We start from the raw sequence: 12,961 nt of genomic DNA, 5'->3' as shown, positions 1-12,961 counted from the left end.
TTTAGCATAAGTATAATACAGGAAAGAACCATTTATAGTCCAATATTTACTTGTGTTTTGGGGAAGGGGGGATGGGAGGCAGTGTATAAACTGAGCAGTATAATGGTAGCAGCAGTTGTGATGTGTGTGTATAGCATGAATGTGTGTGTGCTAAGTTATGGAGAATCAGAGCAGGTGGTCAGGCCAGTTCATGTGTTCAGCAGTCTGATGTCTTGTAGATAGCCTGTTAGTATCAGACCTCATGCTCCGATACCGTCTGAACGACGGTAAGGGACAGAACAGCTTGTGACTGGGCTGTGTGGGGTCCTTGATGATGCTGTGTGCCTTCCTCAGGCACCGTTCTAGGTAGATGACCTGAATGGGTGGGAGCACGGTCCCAGTGATGTACTGGGCCGTCTTCACCACCCCCTGGAGGGCCTTGTGGTCGTGGATGGAGCAATTCCCATACCAGGCCGTGGTAAACCGGCAGGACGCTCTCGATGGTGCACATGATTTCCAGGTGTTTGATGCCATTCTATTTGCTCCGTTCCGGCCATTATTATGAGTCGTTCTCTCTTCCGCAGCCTCAGCTGGTAGAGGTGCTGTTGCGTCCTCTTGACAATAGTGGTGGTGTTGGTCCATGACACATCCTAAGTGATGTGGACGCCGAGGAACTTAAAACTGCTTACTCTATACTGCAATCCTGTTGATGTGGATCGGGGCATGTTCCCTTTACTGCTTCAAGAAATCAACAAGACGCTGAGGAAGAGGTTGTTGTCATTATACCACAATGCCAGTTCACTTACCTCCTCCCTATAGGCTGACTCATCATTGTTGGTTATCAGGCCTACAATCATGGTGTCGTGCAAAGCCATGCAATCGTGGGTGAAGACGGAGAACAATGGAGGACTGAGGACAGACCCCTGGTGGACACTGTGTTAACCTGTCTGGGCTAGCGTCCCACCCTAGTCAACAGCCAGTGGAATCGCGTGGCGCGAAATACAAATACCTCAAAAATATTTTACACCATTTTAAAGACAAGACTCTTGTTAATCTAACCACATTGTCCGATTTCAAAAGGCTTTACAGCGAAAGCAAAACATTAGATTATGTCAGGAGAGTACCCTGCCAAAAATAATCACACAGCCATTTTCAAAGCAAGCATATTTGTCACAAAAACCAAAACCACAGCTAAATGCAGCACTAACCTTTGATGATCTTCATCAGATGACACTCCTAGGACATTATGTTATACAATACATGCATGTTTTGTTCAATCAAGTTCATATTTATATCAAAAACCAGCTTTTTACATTAGCATGTGATGTTCAGAACTAGCATACCCACTGAAAACTTCTGGTGAATTTACTAAATTACTCATGATAAACGTTAACAAAATACATAACAGTTATTTTAAGAATTATAGATACAGAACTCCTTTATGCAATCGCGGTGTCAGATTTTAAAATAGCTTTTCGGCGAAAGCACATTTTGCAATATTCTGAGTACATAGCTCGGCCATCACGGCTAGCTATTTTGACACCCACCAAGTTTGGGGCTCACTAAACTCAGAATTACTATTAGAAAAATTGGATTACCTTTGCTGTTCTTTGTCAGAATGCATTCCCAGGACTTCTACTTCAACAACAAATGTTGTTTTGGTTCCAAATAATCCATAGTTATATTCAAATAGCTCCGTTTTGTTCGTGCGTTCAGGTCACTATCCGAAGGGTGACGCGCGAGTGCATTTCGTGACAAAAAATAAATAAATACTCCATTACCGTACATAGAAGCATGTCAAACGCTGTTTAAAATCAGTTTTTATGCTATTTTTCTCGTAAAATAGTGATAATATTCCAACCGGGCAACGTTGTATTAATTCAAAGGCTGAAAGAAAAAAATGGAGTAGTCTCGTGAACGCGCATCTCAGTCTCACTGTCCCCAGGCTGACCACTTACAAACTCTCCTGCTGTTCTTTGCCCAGAGACAGCAGACACCCCATTCCACTTTCTGGCGGCTTTAGAGAGCCAATGGAAGCCTTAGAAAATGTCACGTTACAGCACAGATGCTGTATTTTCGATAGAGATGCAACAGAATGACAACAAATTGTCAGACAGGGCACTTCCTGTATGCATATTCTCGTTTCTGGGCAAGAGTAGTAACCAGTTTAAAGCGGGGACGTTTTTTATCCGGCCGTGCAAATACTGCCCCCTAGCCCCAACAGGTTTTAAACAACACAATGTAACTCCAAGTCAATCACACTTCTGTGAAATCAAACTGTCCACTTAGGAAGCAACAATGATTGACAATAAATGTCACATGCTGTTGTGCAAATGGAATAGACAACAGGTGGAAATTATAGGCAATTAGCTAGACACCCCCAATAAAGGAGTGGTTCTGCAGGTGGGGACCACAGACAACTTCTCAGTTCCTATGCTTCCTGGCTGATGTTTTGGTCACTTTTGAATGCTGGCGGTGCTTTCACTCTAGTGGTAGCATGAGACGGAGTCTACAACCCACACAAGTGGCTCAGGTAGTGCAGCTCATCCAGGATGGCACATCAATGCGAGCTGTGGCAAGAAGGTTAGCTGTGTCTGTCAGCGTAGTGTCCAGAGCATGGAGGCGCTACCAGGAGACAGGGCAGTACATCAGAAGACGTGGAGGAGGCCGTAGGAGGGCAATAACCCAGCAGCAGGACCGCTACCTCCACCTTTGTGCAAGGAGGAGCAGGAGGAGCACTGCCAGAGCCCTGCAAAATGACCTCCAGCAGGCCACAAATGTGCATGTGTCTGCTCAAACGGTCTCCATGAGGATGTTATGAGGGCCCGACGTCCACAGGTGGGGGTTGTGCTTACAGGCCAACACCGTGCAGGATGTTTGGCATTTGCCAGAGAACACCAAGATTGGCAAATTCGCCACTGGCGCCCTGTGCTCTTCACAGATGAAAGCAGGTTCACACTGAGCACATGTGACAGACGTGACAGTCTGGAGACGCCGTGGAGAACGTTCTGCTGCCTGCAACATCCTCCAGCATGACCGGTTTGGCGGTGGGTCAGTCATGGTGTGGGGTGGCATTTCTTTGGGGGGCCGCACAGCCCTCCATGTGCTCGCCAGAGGTAGCCTGACTGCCATTAGGTACCGAGATGAGATCCTCAGACCCCTTGTGAGACCATATGCTGGTGCGGTTGGCCCTGGGTTCCTCCTAATGCAAGACAATGCTAGACCTCATGTGGCTGGAGTGTGTCATCAGTTCCTGCAAGAGGAAGGCATTGATGCTATGGACTGGCCCGCCCGTTCCCCAGACCTGAATCCAGTTGAGCACATCTGGGACATCATGTCTCGCTCCATCCACCAACGCCACGTTGCACCACAGACTGTCCAGGAGTTGGCGGATGCTTTAGTCCAGGTCTGGGAGGAGATCCCTCAGGAGACCATCTGCCACCTCATCAGAAGCATGCCCAGGTATTGTAGGGAGGTCATACAGGCACGTGGAGGCCACACACACTACTGAGCCTCATTTTGACTTGTTTTAAGGACATTACATCAAAGTTGGATCAGCCTGTAGTGTGGTTTTCCACTTTCATTTTGAGTGTGACTCCAAATCCAGACCTCCATGGGTTGATAAATTGGATTTCCATTGATTATTTTTGTGTGATTTTGTTGTCAGCACATTCAACTATGTAAAGAAAAAAGTATTTAATAAGATTATTTCTTTCATTCATTTTTGAGCAGTATATGGTATTGTATGTAGATTGGTGAGGGACAAAAACAATGTAATCAATTTTAGAATAAGGCTATAATGTAACAAAAAGTCAAGGGGTCTGAATACTTTCTGAATGCACTGCATTCCTCAATGTTGATGTTGAGTCCTGTTTGGATGAATCTTTGAACATATTCCAATCAACATTCTTAAAACAATCCTACAGTATTGGGGGCGATGGCTTTGTACGCTTCACAGATGTTTGTGTATACATGGTCAAGCATGCTGGATCCTCTTTGGGCAGGATACATGTTGGCGATTTTTAAAAAACAAAACATGTATTGACAATTAACCCAAAAAGCATTGCTATCTGTCAGAGGGAATTCTGAATGAACAGGTGGTGGCTTTTGATAGGTTTGAATTTGCTCCAGATTTCCCCTTTCAAACAAAAGCCTAATCCCATTCACAAAACTCTCCCAAGTAAATCACTCTCTCCTGTATCCTGTAACTCAGGTTCCTCCAGCAGCGTCTGAAGAAAGCCGTTCCGTACTACCGGATGAAGCTGATTGTGGTTGGGAACGCCGACAGTGGTAAGACTGCTCTGATCCGACAGCTGATGAAGCTCAAGCGTTCTCAGTGGCAGATGGAGCGGCCCACCGTTGGGATCGACGTCAGAGATTGGACCATCCGCGACCGGGATAAGAAGAACATGGTGCTAAACGTCTGGGACTTCTCAGGTGGGTCAACCGTCAACTGTCAACTGTGACATCTGGTCTGGATACTTACTAGTGATGTGGAATTTTTCACCTTACAGTGAAATGCTTACTTAAAAGCCCTTAACCAACGATGCAGTTTTAAGAAAATACCGAAAAAATTAAAATTAAGAAAAAAGTAAGAGATAAGAAAAACAAATAATTAAAGAGCAGCAGTGAATAACAATAGCGGGGCGATATACAGGGGGTACCGGTACTGTGTCAATGTACGGGGGCACCGGTGTCGAGGTACTTGAGATAATTATGCACATGCAGGTAGGGTTGTTTAAAGTGGCAGAGAGAACAGTCTATGACTAGGGTGGCTGGGCTGGAGTCTTTGACGATTTTTAGGGCCTTCCTCTGACACTGCCTGGTATAGAGGTCCTGGATGGCAGGGAGCTTGGCCCTGGTGATGTACTGGGCCGTACGCACTACCCTCTGTAGTGCCTTGCGGTCGGAGGCCGAGCAGTTGCCGTACCAGGCAGTGATGCAACCCATCAGGATGCTCTCGATGGTGCAGCTGTAAAATCTTTTGAGGATCTGAGGACCCATGCCAAATCTTTTCAGTCTCCTGAGGGGAATAGGTTTTGTCGTGCCCTCTTCACGACTGTCTTGGTGTGCTTGGACCATGTTAGTTTGTTGTTGATGTGGATGCCAAGGAACATGAAGCTCTCAACCTGCTCCACTACAGCTCCGTCGATGAGAATGGAGGCGTGCTCGGTCCTCTTTTTCCTGTAGTCCACAATCATCTCCTTTGTCTTGATCACATTGAGGGAGATGTTGTTGTCCTTGCACCACATGGTCAGGTCTCTGACCTCCCTATAGGCTGTCTCATCGTTGTCAGTGATCAGGCCTACCACTTGTGTCATCAGCAAACTTAATGATGGTGTTGGAGTTGTGCCTGGCCATGCAGTCATGAGTGAACAGGGAGTACAGGAGGGGACTGAGCATGCACCCCTGAGGGGCCCCCGTGTTGAGGATCAGTGTGGCGGATGTGTTGTTACCTACCCTTACCACCTGGGGGCGGTCCGTCAGGAAGTCCAGGATCCAGTTGCAGAGGGAGCTGTTTAGTCTCAGGGTCCTGAGCTTATTGATGAGCTTTGAGGGCACTATGGTGTTGAACGCTGAGCTGTAGTCAATTAATAGCATTCTCACATAGGTGTTCCTTTTGTCCAGGTGGGAAAGGGCAGTGAGGAGTGCGATAGAGATTGCATTATCTGTGAATCTGTTGGTGCGATATGCAAATTTGAGTGGGTCTAGGGTTTCTGGGATGATGGTGTTGATGGGAGCCATGACCAGCCTTTCAAAGCACTTCATGGCTCCTGACGTGAAACTTGACTCTAAGTATCGCTTTTGCCTGGTAGCATTAGCTAGCCCTAGTCGACTAAAACGGCGCAATCTCTGGTATTTTTCATCCTATAGCTTGTTTTCCGTCTTCTTTTTAAATAGTGAGCCATGTTTTCAGCACTTTTATTTACATGACTGAAACTCATTTTCTCATACTCTCTGGTCTCTCTGCAGCAGACATACTGTTTGGAACATTAAATCGCAATAACGAATCACAATACAATGCCTTCAAAGTATTCATACCCCTTGACTTATGCCAAGTTTTGTTGTTACAACCTAAAATCAAAATGGATTAAATCAATTTTTTTCTCACCTATCTACACACAATACACCATAATGACAGTGAAAAGTTTTTTTTACGTTTTTGCACATTTTATTGAAAATTAAATACAGAAATATCTAATTTACTTAAGTATTCACACCCCTGAGCCAATACATGTTAGAATCACCTTTGTCAGGAGTTACAGCTGTGAGTCTTTCTGGGTAAGTCTCTAAGAGCTTTGAACAACTGGATTGTATAATATTTACACATTATTATTTTTTAAATTCTTCAAGCTCTGTCAAGTTGGTTGTTGATCATTGCTAGACAACCATTTAAGTCTTGCCATAGATTCACAAGCAGATTTAAGTCAAAACTGTAACTTGGCCACTCAGGAACATTCAATGTCGTCTTGGTAAGCAACTCCAGTGTATATTTGGCCTTGTGTTTTAGGTTATTGTCCTGCTGAAAGGTGAATTTTTCTCCCAGTGTCTTTTGGAAAGCAGACTGAACAAGGTTTTCCTCTAGGATTTTGCCTGTGCTTAGCTCTATTCCATTTCTTTGCATCCTAAAAATGACAAGCATACCCATAACATGATGCAGCCTCCACCATGCTTCAAAATATGAAGAGTTGTAGTCAGTGATGTTTTGGATTTGCCCCAAATATAATGCTCTGAATTCAGGACATAAAGTTAATTTCTTTGCCACATTTCTTGCAGGATTACTTTATGCATCCTGTTTGCAACAATACACTGTTTTGGAATATTTTTTATTCTGTACAGGCTTCCTTTTCACTTGTCATTTAGGTTAGTATTGTGGAGTAACTACAATGTTGTTGATCTATACTCAGATCCATACTCAGTTCTATCACAACGATTAAACTCTAACTGTTCTAACGTCACCATTGGCCTCATACAATCCCTGAGCGCTTTTCCTTCCTCTCCAGCAACTGAGTTAGGAAGGGCACCTGCATCTTTGTAGTGACTGGGTGTATTGATATATCATCCAAAGTGTAATTAATAACTTCACCATGCTCAAAGGGATATTCAATGTTTGCTTTTTCACCCATCTACCAATAGGTGTCGTCTTTGGTTGAATCTGTGTTTGAAAATTACTTATCAACTGAGGGTCCTTACAGATAATTGTATGTGTGGGGTACAGAGATGAGGTAGTCATTCAAAAACCATGTTAAACACTAGTATGATGCTACAAGCTTGTATTTGGGAAGTTTCTCCCATTCTTCTCTGCAGATCCTCTCAAGCTCTGTCAGGTTGGATGGGGAGCGTCGATGCACAGCTATTTTTAGGTCTCTCCAGAGATGTTCGATCGGGTTCAAGTCAGGGCTCTGGCTGAGCCACTTAAGGACATTCAGAGACTTATCGCGAAGCCACTCCTGTGTTATCTTGGCTGTGTGCTTAGGGTCATTGTCCTGTTGGAAGGTGAACCTTCGCCCCAGTCTGAGGTCCTGAGCGCTCTGGAGCAGGTTTTCATCAAGGATCTCTCTGTACTTTGCTCTGTTCATCTTTGCCTCGATCCGGACTAGTCTCCCACAATCCTGTCTCGGAGCTCTACAGACAATTCTTTCAACCTCATGGCTTGGTTTTTGCTCTGACATGCACTGTCAACTGTGGGACCTTATATAGACAGGTGTGTGCCTTTCCAAATCATGTCCAAATCAATTGAATTTACCAAGCCATGAGGTCGAAGGAATTGTCCATAGAGCTCTGAGACAGGATTGTGTCAAGGCACAGATCTGGGGAAGGGTACCAAAAAATGTCTGCAGCATGAAGTTCCCCAAGAACACAGTGGCCTCCATTATTGTTAAATGGAAGACGTTTGGAACCACCGAGACTCTTCCTAGAGCTGGCTGCCCTGCCAAACTGTGCATTTGAGGGATAAGGGCCTTAGGTATGTGACCAAGAACCCGATGATCACTATCAGAGCTCCGGAGTTCCTCTGTGGAGATGGGAGAGCCTGCCAGAAGAACAACCATCTCTGCACTACTCCACCAATCAGGCCTTTATGGTAGAGTGGCCAGACAGAAGAAACTCTTCAGTTAAAGGCACATGACATCCCGCTTAGAGTTTGCCAAAAGACACTTAAAGGACTCTCAGACCATGAGAAACAAGATTATCTGGTCTGATGAAACCAAGATTGAACACTTTGGCCTGAATGCCAAGCGTCACATCTGGAGGAAACCTGGCACCATCCCTATGGTGTATCATTGTGGTGGCAGCATCACGATGTGGGGATGATTTTCAGCGGCAGGGACTAGGAGACTAGTCAGGATTGAGGGAAAAATGAACGGAACAAAGTACAGAGAGATCCTTGATGAAAACCTGCTCCAGAGCTCTCAGGGCCTCGGACTGGGGCAAAGGTTCACCTTCCAACAGGACAATGACCCTAAGCACACAGCCAGGACAACGCAGGAGTAGCTTCATTACAAGTCTCAGTTGGTAGAGCATGGTGTGTGCATTGCCAGGGTTGTGGGTTCGATTCCTACGGGGGGCCAGTACAAAAACAAAATGTATGAAATGTATGTGTTCACTACTGTAAGTCGCTCTGGATTAGAGCGTCTGCTAAAAATGACTAAAATGTCAAATGTAAAACAAAAAGACTCAAAGGCTGTAATCGCTGCCTAAGCTGCTTCAACAAAGTACTGAGTAATGGATCTGAATACTTACAGTGAGGGAAAAAAGTATTTGATCCCCTGCTGATTTTGTACGTTTGCCCACTGACAAAGAAATGATCAGTCTATAATTTGAATGGTAGGTTTATTTGAACAGTGAGAGACAGAATAACAACAAAATAATCCTGAAAAACGCATGTCAAAAATGTTATAAATTGATTTGCATTTTAATGAGGGAAATAAGTATTTGACCCCCTCTCAATCAGAAAGATTCCTGGCTCCCAGGTGTCTTTTATACAGGTAACGAGCTGAGATTAGGAGCACACTCTTAAAGGGAGTGCTCCTAATCTCAGTTTGTTACCTGTATAAAAGACACCTGTCCACAGAAGCAATCAATCAATCAGATTCCAAACTCTCCACCATGGCCGAGACCAAAGAGCTCTCCAAGGATGTCAGGGACAAGATTGTAGACCTACACAAGGCTGGAATGGGCTACAAGACCATCGCCAAGCAGCTTGGTGAGAAGGTGACAACAGTTGGTGCGATTATTCGCAAATGGAAGAAACACAAAAGAACTGTCAATCTCCCTCGGCCTGGGGCTCCATGCAAGATCTCACCTCGTGGAGTTGCAATGATCATGAGAACGGTGAGGAATCAGCCCAGAACTACACGGGAGGATCTTGTCAATGATCTCAAGGCAGCTGGGACCATAGTCACCAAGAAAACAATTGGTAACACACTAAGCCGTGAAGGACTGAAATCCTGCAGCGCCCGCAAGGTCCCCCTGCTCAAGAAAGCACATATACATGCCCGTCTGAAGTTTGCCAATGAACATATGAATGATTCAGAGGATAACTGGGTGAAAGTGTTGTGGTCAGATGAGACCAAAATGGAGCTCTTTGGCATCAACTCAACTCGCCGTGTTTGGAGGAGGAGGAATGCTGCCTATGACCCCAAGAACAACATCCCCACCGTCAAACATGGAGGTGGAAGCATTATGCTTTGGGGGTGTTTTTCTGCTAAGGGGACAGGACATCTTCACCGCATCAAAGGGACAATGGACGGGGCCATGTACCGTCAAATCTTGGGTGAGAACCTCCTTCCCTCAGCCAGGGCATTGAAAATGGGTCATGGATGGGTATTCCAGCATGACAATGACCCAAAACACACGGCCAAGGCAACAAAGGAGTGGCTCAAGAAGAAGCACATTAAGGTCCTGGAGTGGCCTAGCCAGTCTCCAGACCTTAATCCCATAGAAAATCTGTGGAGGGAGCTGAAGGTTCGAGTTGCCAAACGTCAGCCTCGAAACCTTAATGACTTGGAGAAGATCTGCAAAGAGGAGTGGGACAAAATCCCTCCTGAGATGTGTGCAAACCTGGTGGCCAACTACAAGAAACGTCTGACCTCTGTGATTGCCAACAAGGGTTTTGCCACCAAGTACTAAGTCATGTTTTGCAGAGCGGTAAAATACTTATTTCCCTCATTAAAATGCAAATCAATTGATAACATTTTTGACATGCGTTTTTCAGGATTTTGTTGTTGTTATTCTGTCTCTCTGTCATCGTCGTTCGTGTGTGTAGGTGGCAGGGAAGTCAGGCGCAGGAGAAACCAACTTGGTATTACTGGAGTTGTTTTAATAAAATAATAAACAAACAACAAACTCCAAAACCAAAATGTACATAAAATAAATAGCATGGGCAACAATACCCATAGCTCCCTACTACAAAATACACGACACAATATAACATACAAACAATCTCGGACAAGGACATGAGGGGAAACAGAGGGTTAAATACATAACAGGTAATTCATGGGATTGGAACCAGGTGTGTGTGAAAACAAGACAAAACCAATGGATAATGAAAAATGGATCAGTGATGGCTAGAAGACCAGTGACGTCGACCGCTGAGCACCACTCGAACAAGGAGGGGCATCGACTTCGACAGAAGTCATGACACTCTCACTGTTCAAATAAACCTACCATTAAAATTATAGACCTGTCATTTATTTGTCAGTGGGCAAACATACAAAATCAGCAGTGGATCAAATACTTTTTTTCCCTCACTGTAAGTTAATGTTGATTTCAGTTTTATATTTAGTACAACAATTCTAAAAACCTATTTTTGCTTTGTCATTATTGGGTATTGTGTGTAGATTTTTATTTTAGAATAAGGTTGTAACGTAGCAATGTGTAAAAAGTCAAGGGGTCTGAATACTTTCTGAATGCACTGTAAGTTTGGTTTTAAAGGTCTGGATCTTGGACTTCAAGTCATTGAGTCTTGAAGGTTTTGTTCTGGTGGTCTTGACCCTCTCTCTGCTCTTTGTTCAGGTGGGGAGGAGTTCAGTGGTTCTCATCCCCACTTCCTTACCCCCCGGGCCCTCTACCTGGTGGTGTACGACCTCAGTAAGGGGGCTGCCCAGGTGGACGCGCTCAAACCCTGGCTCTTCAACATCAAGGTGAGTCACACCCATACCTTTGTAAATATTTTGTTGTTTTTTGTCACTGTTGCGAGTGCATACATTTTCGTACACACAACTGGAAGTCTTTTTTTTACCTTGCAAATACTGTGTTCTCGATTGAACTTGCCTGTAGCAATCAAACCAGTGGAATAAACCCTAAAGTGCAAAGCAAACCCGCCCATCTGTCACTCCAGATAGGCTCAATCAAATGTTCACTGTATTTTAAAGAATACAATTTCATAATGAATGTCTCATGTCGTCACTTCCTGTTGAACGAGTGATAGCTGGGTTTGTTGTTTTGGAAAGTTTGTTGTTTTTGAAAGTCTATTTTAAAAGTTTGGTGACTAGCTAGCTACCTTTTACGTTTGGATCCTGCAACGTGGTTGGCATTAGTTTCTGGGACCGCTACTATCTGTCCAGTGATCCTGCTGACCGCGTCTGAGGAGCTGTTTTGGCCTATCATGCTAGCAGGGTTTTCTTGAGGGCTTGAACGCATGTCAAGTGTTATTGAAGTGTTGTGGTTGCAGGTTCACCTGGCACATCTAAAGCCTTTTCTTGCTATAGGCCACCAAGTGCTAACTGTCAGTATCTAAATAATGTGTGAAATGCTTGATAGTGTATGTGATGTAAACAGAGAGGTCTACTTTTTTGGGGACCTAAATATTGAATGGTTTTCATCAAGCTGTCCGCTCAAGAGGAAGCTTCTCACTGTAACCAGTGCCTGTAATCTGGTTCAGGTTATTAATCAACCTACCAGGGTGTTTACAAACACCACTGGAACAAGATCATCCACATGTATTGATCACATTTTTACTAGTACTGTAGAACTGTGTTCTAAAGCTGTATCCGTACTCATGCAGTGATCACAGTATAGTGGCTATATCCAGGAAGCCAACGTTCCAAAAGCTGGTCCTAAAATAGTGTATAAGAGATCATTTAAAATATTTTGCTGCGACTCTCTTATGTGGATGATGTTAAAAAATATTTGTTGGTCTGATGTGATTAATAAGGAGCATGCTGACGCTGCACATTTCTTAATTTATGAATTTGCTTCTTCCAATTATTGATAAACATGCACCTGTTAAAACCTCTCTGGGACATGTGGGATGCAAATTTCTCAAACATACAAGTATTATACACCATTTTAAAGATAAGATTCTCCTTAATCCAACCACAGTGTCCGATTTCAAAAAGGCTTTACGGCGAAAGCATAACATTAGATTATGTTAGGACAGCGCCTAAACAAGAGAAGCCACACAGCCATTTTCCAAGCAAGGAGAGGCGTCACAAAAATCAGAAATACAGCTAAAATTAATCACTAACCTTTGATGATCTTCATCAGATGACACTCCCAGGACTCAATGTTACAAAATACATGTATGTTTTGTTCCATAAAGTTCATATTTATATCCATAAACCCCATTTTACATTGGCGCGTGATGTTCAGAAAATGTATTCCCTCCAAAACTTCCGGTGAATGAGCACATCAATTTACAAAAATACTCATCATAAACGTTGATAAAATTTACAACAGTTATTGAAAGAATTATAGATACACTTCTCCTTAACTTCTTGGTGGCAGGGGGCAGAATTCAGAAATTCAGATGAATAACGTGCCCAAATTAAACTGCCTGCTACTCGGGCCCAGAAGGTAGGATATGCATATTATTAGTAGATTTGGACAGAAAACACTCTGAAGTTTCTACAACTGTTTGAATGATGTCTGTGAGTATAACAGAACTCATATGGCAGGCCAAAACCTGAGAAAAAATCCAACCAGGAGGTGACTTGTAGTTTTTCTATCTAATCCCTATTCAAACTACAGTGTCTGTGGG

At 43.9% G+C, this 12,961-nt stretch overlaps 1 protein-coding gene across 4 annotated transcripts in view; it reads left to right on the top strand.

Annotated features, from left to right (window-relative positions):
* Positions 1-12,961, top strand: part of lrrk2 (leucine-rich repeat kinase 2) — a 67,478-nt gene that overhangs the window by 23,812 nt on the left and 30,705 nt on the right. For all 4 annotated transcript variants that reach the window (XM_029759220.1, XM_029759221.1, XM_029759219.1 and 1 more), the window contains exons 29-30: positions 4,193-4,416; positions 10,996-11,123. In XM_029759220.1, coding sequence (XP_029615080.1) covers positions 4,193-4,416; positions 10,996-11,123 — 352 coding nt within the window. The remainder of the gene's footprint in view (positions 1-4,192; positions 4,417-10,995; positions 11,124-12,961) is intronic.

The sequence above is a fragment of the Salmo trutta genome, chromosome 7, assembly GCF_901001165.1.
Source record: "Salmo trutta chromosome 7, fSalTru1.1, whole genome shotgun sequence".
Classification (NCBI taxonomy): Eukaryota; Metazoa; Chordata; class Actinopteri; order Salmoniformes; family Salmonidae; genus Salmo; species Salmo trutta.
The sequence above is the reverse complement of the archived record's forward strand: the minus strand, read 5'-3'. Positions and strand labels throughout refer to the sequence as shown.